The 14,776-nt window shown below is 40.9% G+C and overlaps 1 protein-coding gene across 2 annotated transcripts in view; it reads left to right on the forward strand.

Annotated features, from left to right (window-relative positions):
- Kif16b (kinesin family member 16B) overlaps positions 1 to 14,776 on the forward strand; it is a 248,663-nt gene that overhangs the window by 109,024 nt on the left and 124,863 nt on the right. For both annotated transcript variants that reach the window (XM_038329839.1, XM_038329838.1), the window contains exons 13-14: positions 13,150 to 13,269; positions 14,113 to 14,164. In XM_038329839.1, the coding sequence (XP_038185767.1) occupies positions 13,150 to 13,269; positions 14,113 to 14,164 (172 nt within the window). The remainder of the gene's footprint in view (positions 1 to 13,149; positions 13,270 to 14,112; positions 14,165 to 14,776) is intronic.

Here is a 14,776-nt window from a genome sequence, read left to right on the forward strand (position 1 = left end):
GACTTTCTGAGAAAAGCAATCAGCCTCCTCAAGTTGGTAGGTGCAGAGGTGGAGGGGGAGACTTCAGTGTCTGGACTTCTCACTGTTTCAGTCTCATGAGACCATCATCATTAAAAAGCCTAAGTGTATTTTATACTCACATCCAGTGGTGTTTTGAAACAGTATTTAGGGTTGCCTTTTGCCAGATTGCCTTTGCTCACTTCTCATTTTGTTCCCCACTCTGCGCGTGCTCACAGAAACAGTGGGTGAAGCTCTCAGAGAGCTGTGCCAGGTGACACACTGAGCACTCATTCACTGTCCTCTGCCGTCCTGTGGGTCTCCTGCACCTGCCCTTTCTGGCCATCGTCCTTCCCTGCTCCTGCTGTTGTAGGGCAAGCATTCATATTGAAATATTAGCATAGAGCAAACCTTTGCAAAACATGTGCTCATTTCAAATCATTGATAAACTAAATACCAGTGGTTACCAAAGTCTAAAAGAAAAAATGGCATACTCTAGCCTGAAGGCCCACCACCATGGCCACCCAGTGTCTACTCCTGGTTACTGTCTGAAAGGTAACCGTGGTTGTGATTTCTGTATGGAAAGGATGTTTTATTGTGTTTGAAATCTTCATAAAGGTTATAACATTTTCTTCTTTGTCTGCTTTATTAAGATTATGTTGTGTTTTCTGTAACTGTTGTTTCTCATTACTATACAATTGTGTGGTCTCTGCAAGTGATTGGTTCTTATATTTTTGCTTGTGAGCCTAGCCTTTAATGGCTGAGCCATCCCTCCAGGCCGATTTGTTCTAAGGCTCCCATGTCTATAAAACCAAACTCTTTTAAGTATACTCAAGTCCTGTTTTGAAGATGCTGAGGCCCAGCCTGTTGTTGTTGGTGGTTCTGTACAGAAGATGTTTAGAGAAGAAACTGTTCATATCCAGTCACAGAAAGGCTTCACTGCACAGTGTGTGGACAAGCCTTGGGGTGAGCAGTGCTTGGCTAATAAACTGCTGGGGATGGACAGGACCTGTGAAGAGACAGGGGTCTCCAGCAAGGAAGGCTTGTGCTTCTTGTTTGTTTGTTTTTTAAGTGGGGGAATGTAGTGCTTGGCATTTTGCAAATTCAGCTTTTTGAACTTCTGGATTTTTTTCCCCTAGATGCTTTTTTTTTTTTTTTTTTTTGATTTGCTGTCGAGTGTGCAGATGTGGGACAAACAGCTCTGAAGGGTCACATAGTATCTCTCTAGACAAATCCCAGCAATTTATTCATCCCAAACTCCTATATATGTTTGGTACTTTATAGAGGTTGGTTGGGTTTTGTTTTAAAATCAATTGCTATGAAGTTTTGAGTTCGTCTTTCCCTGGACTTATGTGTGTACAGTATAGCAGTTGGCAAACCGTTGCTACGAAGAGCCGTTGGAAGGTAGCTAGTTCCTCTCTGCAGCCCCTATGAAGCATGTTGCAGCTGACCCACTCTCCTGTCATAACAAAAGGTAGCCATAGACAATACATACATGAAGGAACATGGAACACATATTTCAGTAAAACATCATTAAGATTTCAGTTTCATACAGTTTTATATCATGAAATATAATCTTTGGGTTTTTTCAACTGTTTGAAAATATAAAAGTTACCCAGCACTAAGTAGGTTTTGGTAATCCATTTGGATATTCTGTTATTAGAGGAAAGAGGAGTTATGTTCTGCCTTCTCCATTAATACTAAAACAAACTGGGTGGTGGTGGTATAAGCCTTTAATCCCAGCACTTCTGGTCTACTGAGTGAGTTCCAGAACAGCCAGGACTGTTACACAGAGAAACCCTGTCTAGGAAAAACAAAACAAGCAAAACTAAACAAAAGAGTTTTATTCTGTGGACGAGAAGCGAAGGGCCCATTCCCCAGAGGTGATCTTACATACCAGCTTAGGAATGAGCCAACTTTTCAGAAGGAGCCTGTGAGGAGCTGGAAGGATTCCTGGTGAATTCCTGGTGTTATCCTCTGAATCAAGGCTGGGAGGCAGAGATAAGCCTGGCGTATACCATGACTGAGAAATAAGAGCAGGGCAGCTTTAGAAGACAAGACTGTAAGGCCCTTGTCAGATTGAGGCTTTCTGGAATACAGCACCCCACTTAAAATAATCCTTGTATTTAGCTGCCCACCCTATGCTAAAGTCTGTGCTCCACAGAAAATACCCGTATAGAGCTGCTGTGTGCCTGCCTGCCTGGATATTTTAGGCTCCCATTTAGGTCAAATACACTAAAGTATTTGTGATCATAAGATCCTGCTCCACTTAAAAAGTCTAGTTAAATATTAATGTGAGGAAATTTGCTCTTGCATATTTTCACACATAATTTCTTTAATTGGTATTATGTATTTTGCATAATTTAAATACCAGCATCTGGATGATTTGCTCAGCAAAGAGGACTGTTTCATCAAAAAGACCTTTACAGTATCTTCTTCAAACTGCATGCCAGCACTTAGGTCTTGTGCTTAAATAATTCCTACAGTGGGGAGTATAATGGAAATTCAACTGCCCTGAGAGTTTCTGTTCATTAAAAGGACAATATTAACTATATTTACTGTTAAGGGGCCAACTGCCAGTCTTGCCTAGAAATTTAGATTTGTTATTTCCGCCAAGTAGATGATAGCTGGGCTTTTCTCCTCCTGCTTCTGCCCTGCTGAGTCCTGGGACTGTTCAGGAATCCATCTGTTCAGATGCATTCCTCATGACCAGAGTAGCATCTGGGTTGTTTCAAAGTCATGAGAAAACAGTGCTTTTGCATTTCCCCTTTAGTGTCTGTGACATCACAGGTGATGACCGTCTCCCCAGTTTCAGTTAATAGGTACAGACATGTTGTTTTTAATTGTCTATTAGAATTTTAGCTAGATTTCACTTTCAGCTTCTATTTCTTCTGGCCATTTTCACTGCTGTCTTGAGGTCCATGGACTGTTCTTGCCTGTCATGGGATACAGACACAATATTGATAAGGAACAATCTTGTTCTTGTAGACTGCTCAGCAGTTTGATGTTCACTGGCCCCATTCTGGCTAGGTAACACTGTGCTAGGATGCTGGGATCCCTATGGAGAGCGGAAGAAGAAGAGGCCAGAGGGTTGGATAAGGAAGGGCTAAGTGAGATGAGGGTGTCATTTTGCTCTCCACAAATGGAAGGCCAGTGCAGGGTTTTAGTCTGGCTTCTTAACTTTTATATGTGAATAGAGTAGATGGTGGTAAGAGAAGGAAGAGGAGAAGGACGACAACGACAAGGGTGACAACAAACCACCATCTTCACCATGGACATGTCAAAAGTGGCGAGGACCAGGCGAGGAGCACAGAGAATGACAGCTGTGGGTGCTTACAGCTGTGTCACATAGGCAAAGCAAAGATGGCCTTTCCTGGTTCAAGTCAGAGATGGAAGGAACTGCAGGTGGACTCTTAGTACTTTTCTCATGAGTTTCTTGCTCTGCCTTCCTACCAGAGTCCCCTCCTTCCTGGAGCCTGATTCTGATGATAGAGGCTAATCCTCTATCACTATCAGGGCACTTATGTATGTAAGGTTGGCCAATCTCTAAATTTGTCCCAAGGGTCCACTAACCTCCCAACTTCCCTTCTATTTACTGTCCCCACTCCCTCTTCCTTTAAGCCCCAGCTTAAGCACACATCTTTGCTAGGTTCAACTTTTGTAGTTGCACCCAATTTTTGTTTTCAAAGTTGTCAAATATTTTCTAGTCTCTAAATCAATACCAATGCCATCTTCCCAGAAAGAGTGCTTTCCAGTTTGTCAGCTAAAGGGATTCTCTATTGGCTTCTTGTGTTCATGCCCTTGGTTTTCGCCTCTGTTCCTGTTTGTAGAATGTTGAAATACTGTTCTTGACTTCTGTACTAAAGAATTAGTTAGAGATAATATCACAGATTTCTAAAAAGTAATAAAAAAACAACATATACATCCCTGTGACTATAATAGCCCCATGAAATTTCCAAAAGGAAGCAAGATGAAAAAAATCATAAGCTGGCTGCCAAGGAGGAGGAGGTAGAGTGACTCAGATGCCAAACCCATGACGATCCTAAAACCCCTTCTCAGTGTGCTGCAGTCTCAAGAGTAACAAGGCGGTTTTTCTCTGTTGTTGAAGGGCAGTAGTACTGATGGTGGCAACTGTGATGAAATGAAAACAGCTGGTGCTAGAAGTCCTGATGAAAGGCTAGGAAGCTGGACCTGCCTTCCTTCATCCCTTGGAATTGGTCCTCCCAAGCAGGAGGAAGAACTCCATAGAGGACATGTAATGTAAGAGAGGGTAGAGCCCTGAGTCTTCAGACACCTTCTATAGGGCTTCTGTCTCCTCTTGTTGCCTGGCTAGAGAAAAGTGGTCAAGAATGCAGACCACTTAGTCTTCCTAACAGAAGTGTCACAGATGACAGGACAGGAGCCTTGTTAAGACTATGGACTAGTGAAGAAAAGAAGTAGGACCGCTATGTAAAAGCAGGGGTGGAAGAGAATGAATATGAATCATAAACCATCTAAAGACAAAACAGTCTTTATCTAGATGAAAACATATGTCAGGGCAAGAAGGGGGAGCCTTGCAGTCCTTTCATTCCATAAAACAGGCTAATGAGAAGCAGGAACTCAATAAGCAAAGCGAGATGATAATAAAAAACAGAGGAGATGGAAAAGAGAGATTGTAGACTAAAGAATGATCTTGAGGTCTAAGACGACATCATTGCAGAACTAATAAATAAAATTAGAAACCTCAAGGAAAATAATAGATGGCATTGAAAATCAAGTTACTCGAGTGGATGCTGGTTAGCGTGAGTACGCGCAGATGAAGTGATCTGGATGTTGATGTGGCTGGAAGCTAGAAGGGAGGGACTGAGACAATGCAATGTCGGGGTAATCACTGTTCCTGGAGTAGACAGCCAGCAGATGCAACTGAGAATGGAAAGGAAGAAAGGACAATTTTCATAAAATGGAAAAGCTGAGTGTGCAGATTGGTATAATGCATTGTGTTCCAGGAAAATGGAAAGACTGTTCATGGCTGAGATCTGTCCTAATCATACCATCGAGCTTCATGGATAGTGGGATATGAGCTAAAAAACCAACTTGTCTGCTGTGCACTAAAAGTTCAATTGACTCAATACTTCCACCAATGATGTTCTGTTTCAGGAGACAGTGGTCCTCTCTTCAGGGTTTCATAGGAAAGGAAATGCAGTCTACCTTGTTGCCACAAATTGGTACCACTGACGTCATTCATTTGTCAGGATGGGAGGAACACAATTCCAAACAGAAAATAATCTTCTCTAACCAAAACATGTCTGGAAAAAATATGGACACAGTGAACAGGGACTTGTAGATGAAAGTTCCTGTTCCATACAGTCCCACAGCTGTTTGATCCCAAAGAAAAAACAGAGTTTATTAATTATTAATTAATTAATTATTAATTATAAACTATTTGGCCTATTAGTTCAGGATTATTATTAACTGGCTCTTACCATTTAAATTAACCCATAATTATCTATGTTTAGTCACTTGGCTTGCTACCTTTTCTCAGTGCAGCATTCGAATTGTGCTTCCTCAGCATCTGGCTGGTGACTGATTCTTTGCCTTTCTTCTTCCCAGAATTCTCTTAGTCTGGCTGCCCCATCTATACTTCCTGCCTGGTTATTGGCCAATTAGCATTTTATTAAACGAATATGAGTGACATATTTTTACAATGTACACGAGCATTATCCCACAGTATTTCCCCCTTTCTGAATATCATCTTTTTCGTTTAGCTCTTTTCCTGACCATTATCTGTAACAACTTGTAACCAACATGCTAAACAAAGACAAACATCTATAATCCATTTTTTGGGAATGTGGGCATAGTTTTGTAGGCTACTTCCTGCTGATTGGGGGCATTGACAATCTTATGGGGATGCAAATAAAATTCAGGATTATGCTCAAGTTCTTACTAGAGTATTCTGTGAGGCTGGATCATCTCAGCCAGCAGTTTTAAATCTGTTCTGGATGTAGAATTCAAAGGAAACTACAACATAGGTGCTCTGAAACATTGGCTCACCTGGGCCATTCATTTCTATTGGAGTTTTTTTTTTTTTTTTTTTTTTTTTTTTTAGGTAGTCTTCCTCTATCAAACCTTATTATTTTTTTAACCCAGAATGGATCTACAGCCTCTCATTTCCTGTGGAAACAGAAACAAAACCTCTTCTCCAAAGTGACATATCTTTTGATTTAAATTTTGCATTCAAGGCATTTTCAAAATTGGTTGGATTAATCCAGCAGCATTTATAATTAAATATCTTTTAGTAAATGTTTCTCTTTTCTCAGCAGTCAAACAATTCAAAGACAACACAATAACATACAGTATCCAGATTCTCTGTGTATTTTCCATGTTTTTGTGGCTTATTTTTTTAAAAAACCAAAAACCTCTATTTCTTTTATTTTAATTTTTGTTTTTTTGTTACAGGCTTTCTCTGTGTACCTTTGGCTGTCCTGGAACTCACTCTGTAGGGTGTCTTTGAACACACAGAGATCCTCCTGCCTCTGCCTCCCAAATGCTGGGATTAAAGGGTGTGTGCCACCATACCCAACTACTCTTATTTCTTTTTTTTAAAGGTCTTTCTCTAACATTTTTTCTTTTTCCTCCTAAGCCTACATATATTTTTAATACATTGTAAGCTGTTTAGAGTTTCTTTTTCTCTGTCTGAATCTGTCTTTACTATATATCTCTTATCTTTTTCTGACCACATGAGCCTTTAGTTTGCTAAGATGAAAGACTAGGATTAAAATGGCAACTTTGGCCACTGGCTCTGCCCCATTTCTTAGCTTCTTGAGGTTCTAGCTTCATGAAGGAGGTAGTGGCAGGAGCCAGGTTTATTTCCACAACTGGAGTTTCTAGGTCCATAACACCACCAAGAAGCCTGATACTGACTGCTCATAAACACAATTTAAGTGTTTGGTAGCAGGGCCTCTTAACAGAGCTGTGAGGTTTTTGCCACTAATACTGAGTCTGGAAGATTCTCTTAAAGGAGCCATGCCTCTACTTGCTGACAGCAAACAGAGCCTACCAGAGAAAATGTTGCTATCAAAAAACTGGGATAACTTTGTTCTTTTCTGTCTAGAATTTTTTTAAAAGCTTTCTTAAGAGTTTAAGTGGAAATTCTTGCCAAATGTTTGGGTGCCATTTGTAGACAGAAGTTTCTGTCCTGCCTGGTCCTGCAGCCAGAACCTTGGCCAGTTCTCTATTTGCTTTTGCAGAATGCTTGACAAACACAGCTTAGGAGTGGAAGGGCTTATTTTATCTCACAGTTTGGGGTACAGTCTATCATGGCAAGAAATCACAAAGGAGAAGTCTCAGTGATAGAAATATGAGAGAGCTAATCACATGGCACCCATATTCAGGAAGCAGAGAGCAAAGGATGTTAGTGTTTAGCTTATTTCTTCTTTGTATTAGTCTGGGACCCCAGTCCATGTGATGGTGCCTCCTGCATTCAGAGTGGGTCATTCTTCTCAGCTAGACCTTTCTGGAAATACCTCCAGAGAGGCACCTCAGTGCATTTCTGTGGCAATTCTAAATGTGATCAAGTTGACAGTTAAGATGAATCATCATAACTGGTCCCTTAATGTTTTTTTTTCTCAACTTAGCATCAAGTCATCTTAAACAATGTGTCTCTCTCAGCTGAACAAAAAAGCTCACTGTGTTTTGCCTCAACCTCCAGACACCTAGTCACATAAAACATTTCTGAATGGGAAACGTGTGTTTGAACAGAAGACAGAGCACCTCAGCATTTTTGAAAGACAGCAAATATTTCAATTTGTTTTCCATGTCTTAGATTAAGTTATGCATTTTTTTCAAATTGAAAGATAACCTCTGTTACAAGCTTTTATTTTTATGGAACTATTACAGTCTGCTTGATATATTTTCCCCTTTCCATCCACACTAGTTGTGTGCTGTAAGTCTCCTCATGGCCTCATTTGGCCATGTTTGTGCTCTGGGTTAAGGAAGTTAGCTGCACTTTCTGCGAGTCAGAGCTATACCATGTTACTAGTTGGTAAAATATGTAAGACTAAATTTCTACAAAAAAATTCTGACATTTATTAATTAACTACTGAGGGGGAATCTCACTTTAAAATCACTATGTCTACTACCAAATAGCAAGCACCCACTAAGTGATTTAAGATGAGCCTGGCACACTATGGCCTCTTAGCAGACTCAGTGTGAGCCAAGACCTCATGCAAGCTAAGCTCCTGCTCTGCCATTCAGTTACACTCTCGGTTCAGGAAGCTTTTCTATTGGTCTTAACTTACTCATTTATTCAAGGAAGTAGTTGAGTTTTACATGACTCAGTGTGAGAAAGTAAGGATAAAGTCATAATTTAAAAAGTTGAATCTTGTTCACTGTAATATTGTGTGGTGACTATAAGCTCCTCCTCCATAGCAAATAGTACCCTTTATAGGATCTTCTCTGAATTCAGGAATCCTTGCTTGTAACCTTCTACATCACCCCAAGGTCCTCAGAATGTGACTGAGGTGCTCTGTCTTCTGTTCAAACACACGTTTCACATTCAGAAATGTTTTATGTGACTAGGTGTCTGGAGGTTGAGGCAAAACACAGTGAGCTTTTTTTTTTTTTTCAGCTGAGAGAGACACATTGTTTAAGATGACTTGATGCTATTCTGACACTTCTAATCACTCTTAGGTTCCCTTTTCATGCAAACGCATTCAGTTGACCTAAAACTTTGTTTCACTGTAAGCTATCTGTAGCTCTACATATTTCACTTCTTCTTTGAGGCCCATTATGCCAGGAGTTATGGGAAGGGAGCCAGTACCTCTATGTTAAGCATTCTGTCTTATCCAAGAGGTGTTTCATAAATTATGTATAACAGTAGATGCCACTCAATAAATATTTTATATGTGATAGATATTTTTGTCTGAAATTACTTTTTCACTTGAGCAATGATTTAAACCCTCGTTTTCAGTTTTATGAGGTGACACTTTTATATTATCATGTAGTCGAATGCAGCTTGAATGTCATGGAGCTTTAGGGCAGCATTAATCTAAACTTCATCTGCCCCACTCTCCAGCCTGGGAAACTTTTCTGGGGGCAGGTTTTGCCCATGCCACATATGTACAAGAGTGTGTGTGTGTGTGTGTGTGTGTGTGTGTGTGTGTGTGTGTTGGGGTGAGTGGGGACAAGTAGGGCTTTTGACCTAATAGCTCCAAAGTTGTGAATTTCCAATGTTTTCCAGAGTCTTTAAAACTTACTTCAAGGAAGAAAAAAAAAGCACTTTTCATGTTTTGTTTTTTGGTAAAGAATATTAGAGTGAACTTGGATGTAATCCAAAATGATTTTTCTTGTTTAAGTCAGAAGTGTTATGATTAAAAATATTCTCTCCCTCCCTCCCTCCCTCCCTCCCTCCCTCCCTTCCTCCCTCCTTCCCTTCCTTTTTCTGATGGTGGGGGTTCTTCCCGACAATTTTTGTAGAAAGAAAACACAATGTCTCTGGACTTAGGAGGGGAGTCACTTTTCTTTTCATGTCTATGGTGGAAACAGCTCATGACCGTGGAGCCTTTAACTTTTATAAAGTGTCATCACCTGGTTCAGAGACTAAACCTTCCAGTGGAACATTGCTTTATAGGTGGAACTGTGTGATTAAACTCTAAATATATATATATATATATATATATATGATATCGCATATATAATATTATATATATATATATGATATCGCATGCATCTCATTTCTATTGGAATTCCATCATCAGGAGGAGAGGCATGGATCCTACCAACGAGAGGTAAAAGTAGGGCTCATTCTATTTAGAGCACTCATTTCAGCCATGGTTCACAAGGGCCTTGGCATAATAAATCAAGGTTACTGAATCTCTTGATCTCAAAGCCTGAGGTTCCCAGCCGTGGAATGAGAGCGTGGTTGATAGGAGAAATAATTGAAGAACAATGATATGCTTCATTTCCCTTTCTAGAGTCTAACTTATGCACTGGTCATTTCTCTGCATATCTATTTAATGGTTGTTAAATTAAATTGCTTTCTTCCAAGTGGTGGTTTTTATGTGCCTCTTTAAAAAAAAATCTACCTGGGTCCCTTCATTCTATCGCCCTCTTGTGTGGCTTCAGGTTTCCAAGTGTGCATTTGAAACCTAAAATTTCCAGAGAAGGAAGTTCCAAAGGGTTTCTCACTCTGCGTGCCACATTTCTAAACTTATCACTAACTCCTTTAAGGTCAAGATTTGAGTTTTGCTTTGATACTAGCTTGAGAGGTTCAGAATCTCTTGCTTAGAGAACTGTAGCTGGTATGTTGTTTGCCTGATTAAATGGTACCTTGCATAGATTCTTCCCCAAAATAAAAGGCACTTAGATATCAGCTATGAGATAGAGAATTGTGTCTTTGGTTGGTAAGAGTGAGAGAGATGTTCACTAGGAGTAGCTCCGCCTGAAACCCTGGTCAGTAACTAGAATCCTCTACCCAATTCATCCATGACATCTATAATGTTGCCACACACTTAGATATCATTTAGTTCAGAATTAGCATGCTCAGTATCATCTGAAATTTCACCCCAAATTTCTTAGAATCTGTTAGCTTTCCACCTTGAACTTCTCCAGAGTCTTGAATTTAGTTTTGGACCAGTTTGATGTGGAAGACATGAGCCTGCTGGTTTCTTCTCTGGGGAATTGCTCTGGGTCTGTACATGAAACACTGCCCTTACTTCTTATAGTTCCCAACGTAGCAGTCCCTTGGCAACAAGAGTTATAGAGCTGCTAAAGAGGGGAACAAGTAAACATGGAGCAGTCTGGTCCTTGATGTTTTGAGGTGGGGTGGAGTGAGGGACTTTGAACTGAGTCATGAAGGAAGTGATGAGGCCTGCTATGTACCTGTAGAGGGAATGGTTCAACCAAGGTTGTTTGTGTACACGGGGGTGGGGGGAGGTGGGGGGTGACATCCAGAGGCATTTTCGGTTGTCACTGCCTTGGGGAGATGAAGGGTGTTAGTGAGCACTAGAGAACAGAGGCCAGCCAGACTGCCGCATATCTGCCAGTGGTTAAGAAAGACTTACAAGTGTCAGTAATGGCGACACATACAGTTGGGCTAGCCAGCAAGTCTGGGGACCACAGGAGGCAGTGACGGGAGATTAGGAGAGTGAGGAAGGATGAAACCAGGTGGTACTTGTAAAACATTATGAAGACTTTAACTTTCCTCTCAGCAATAGTAGGGAGACATTTACGTCTCTGAGCTGAATTGGCTGCTATTACATCTCTCTGACTGCTTAATTTTGAACTTAAGTGATGGCTTGGGTCATTGCAACAATCCAGGGGAAAGGTAATGATGATTTAGGGTTGGCCAAAATAGTGCAGGGGTTTTCTGTTACTGGACTTGTCACATATTTTGGAGGTAGATTCAACAGTGTAAGAATAGAATTTAGAAGCCGGGCAGCACGCCTTTAATCCCAGCACTAGGGAGGCAGAGGCAGGCGGATCTCTGAGTTCGAGGCCAGCCTGGTCTATAAGAGCTAGTTCCAGGACAGGCTCTAGAAACTACAGGGAAACCCTGTCTCGAAAAAACTAAAACAAAAAAAAAAAAAGAATAGAATTTAGAGCAGGGTAGTGGTGGTGCATGCCTTTAATTCTAGCACTTGGGAGGCAGAGGCAGAGGGATCTCTTTGAATTCCAGACCAGCCTGCTCAACAAGAGCAAGTTCCAGGACATTTAGAACTGTTACAGAGAAACCTTGTCTCAAACAAACAGAGTAGAATTTAGAGAAAGAAAGGAGTGAAGTATTGCTGCAGTTTTTCCGTGTGAGTAACTATAAGGGAGATTGGCATTTGCTGAGATGAGGTGGATAGTCTGAAGGCTTGAGGGTATTTTTTTGTTTTTTGGTTGTATTTGTTCACTAATATGTTAAGTTTGAGCTACCAATCCGGTATTTATATAGAGATACTGAGTTAGGCAGGAATGTGTGTGTGTGTGTGTGTGTGTGTGTGTGTGTGTGTGTGTGTGTGTGTGCAAGTATGGATTTTAAGAGAAAGGTACATCCTGGCAATTTTAATTGAAGGGTTCTCAGCAAGTGGATAGCTAGTAAGTCAAGAGTCAGGATGAGGTCCATGATCCAGTATGAGTAGAGTCCAAGATTGACAGCCTCCATGGCATAATGTCAAAAGAGTAGCAGAGAGAAACAGGAGAAGTACAGGGAAATTTGGGGCATGTGATGCTTCTCTCAGGGGACACAAAGCACATGGTGGAGTCTAGAAGGATAAGCTGGGCCGAGGGAGGTGATGGGCATTGTGGTTTGTGTCAGTTACTTTTCTGTTGCTGTGACAGAAACATCATGAAGAGAAAAAGCTTATTTTGACTTATAGTTCAGAGCGATAAGAGTCCATCATAGTGGGGACATATGACAGTACAGGGCAGCCATGGCAGCAGGAAACTGGGAGCTCACACCTTCCATGGCAAACATGAAGAAGAAAAAGCAAATTAGAAATGGTAGGAAGTTTTTAATCTTAAATCCTGGTCTCAGTGATTTACTTCCTCCAGCAAAGCTCTACTACCTAAACCTTCTAAAACAGTGCCATCAACTGGGGACCAAATGTTCAAATACCTAAGACTATGGAGGAACAGTTCTCATTAGAACCATCCCGTGAATGGAGTGGGAAGAACGGTTACAGCTGTGTGTAGGTGGGAGTGGTCTGCATCCCTGAGAAGATGATGGGGATTCTGGGGGTTCTCTCTGGTGTAGAGATGGTCTGCTCAGTCTGGGAACTGCTGTCTTGAGAGCATGCTCAATATAATTTGATGACCAGAGAGAAGGACTGGCAATTAGAGACTTCTAGCTATTAAAGTGCAGGATTTGAAGACGGAAAAAAAGATTACTTTATGGAGAGTGATTGTAAAGTCTTTGCTAAGGGAGATGGGCCTTGAGATTGACTTTGAAAAGGTTATATATATCAAGCTAAGAGTTTAATTCATTTTGTGTTGAACATTTTATATGCTCCAAGTTCACTTTGCCTACTGCCTGCCAGGTTTTCCACATGAAATTTAAAGTCCATTTTTCTTTCTGCTTTTTTATTATAAGAAATAAAATATAATTTATTTCAAATATCTGAAGAACAGCTAATATGAAGTTGTCTTTCCCCAAAGTAACCTTTTTCCTTCTCTGTTTTCTCCTAACTTCAGGAGCAGACTCTAGCCCTCAGGAAAGAGGGGATTGGTGTGGTTCTGGACTCCGAGCTGCCTCACTTGATTGGCATTGATGATGACCTTCTGAGTACTGGGATCATCTTGTATCACTTGAAGGTAGAAACTGCTTAAGTGGAACATTCTAATTTTGTTTCCAGATTTCCCTTTAGACTCTAGCAAGGTTTATTATAATACTTTATGGCCATGAATACAACTATTAAATTAAAGAATATACAACAAATCCTTGAGCCTTTGGGGATTTTCTACAGTTCATTGGGATTCAGTGGTATTTGAAGTTCCTGTGTTTATGGAGTTCTGAAGTTAAATGATGAGTCATCCATTTTGACTTCTCTTCTGTGGAATCAGGGGAAAAAGTAGATGGGGGAGGAATAAGGCAGAAAAAACTGAGGAAGGAGCAAGGATACAGAACTAGGATTTGTTTTGTGCACAGTTGCTTGTTCCTTCTGGTAATTATAGATGGTCAGGCTTGGTTCTGAGCAGTTCCCACTGTTCTAGAGGGCAGAATTCCTTGTGAATTCTCAAGGAGTGCCTCTGTGACCTTGATTTTAATATATCCTCTGTCATCTTGACTCAAAATGAGGTTGTTCTGTCTTGAGTTTTGTGGCCTCTCATATCGCATGTCTTTGGACACAAAGCAACCCTTGTCCACTGACAGAGGAACTCTGTAGAAAGGATCTGAAGCATCCTTAAAATTGATGGGCCAAGCAGACTGCAAGAGGTTGGCCTTCTTGAGCAGTTGGCCTCTGCAGTGGTGCTGGTACTTGGCAGATCATACAGGGTGTCACTGCAGTGTTCAGTCCAATGAGCTCACTGAGGCCCTTGCATACCCCAGACCCTGCTCCGTCTGTCGCCTGGCAGGTGAAATGCATCAAGATGGAATGAGAAGTGGAGAAGCAGGCTCTTCACTCACTAATGAATATTATTGAATTTTCTTCTCAGGAAGGGCAGACTTACGTTGGCCGAGAAGATGCTTCAACAGAGCAAGATATTGGTGAGACTCTGTCAATGATCTGTCAGTGGTTTTAAAAAAACCATATTTAATAAACAACCTTCGTTTTCTTAATTGACATTGAAGTAGTTGTAAGAGAAAATGTTGAAGCATATTGCTTGGTATATGATACCTACAATTTTGACCACAGCTCAATTAAATAACAAGCACAGTTAATTCTGTTAACACACTAGCAGTGTGACTTCTTTCTGCCACCCCATGTACATTCTTTATCCTACTAGTATAGTTATTTAAGCCACAGAACACCTGCCACTCTATACTTGTCACGTGATTTATGGAAATAAGCCAGCAGACATGGATAAAGGTTCCCAGGCCTCTTAAAAGGCAGGATATAGACAGTTCTCTGCACAGAGATGATGGCCAAAAATGAGACCAGGCCCACATCAGAAGGCATAACTTTCTGCTGTCCTATAGTTTTCATAAGGCATACAGCCAGCCAGCTATTCTACCTGGGAAGATGACAGCCTGCACAGTGTTCTGAGCATCCCTTTGGCACTCTGTAGTGGAGAATGTGGTGGTAGGTAATGCAGATGTGAGGAGGGACACAATGGTGATTGGGTGGATATTACATCCATTTCCAGACACATTTAGAGT

The sequence above is a fragment of the Arvicola amphibius genome, chromosome 5, assembly GCF_903992535.2.
Source record: "Arvicola amphibius chromosome 5, mArvAmp1.2, whole genome shotgun sequence".
NCBI lineage: Eukaryota > Metazoa > Chordata > Mammalia > Rodentia > Cricetidae > Arvicola > Arvicola amphibius.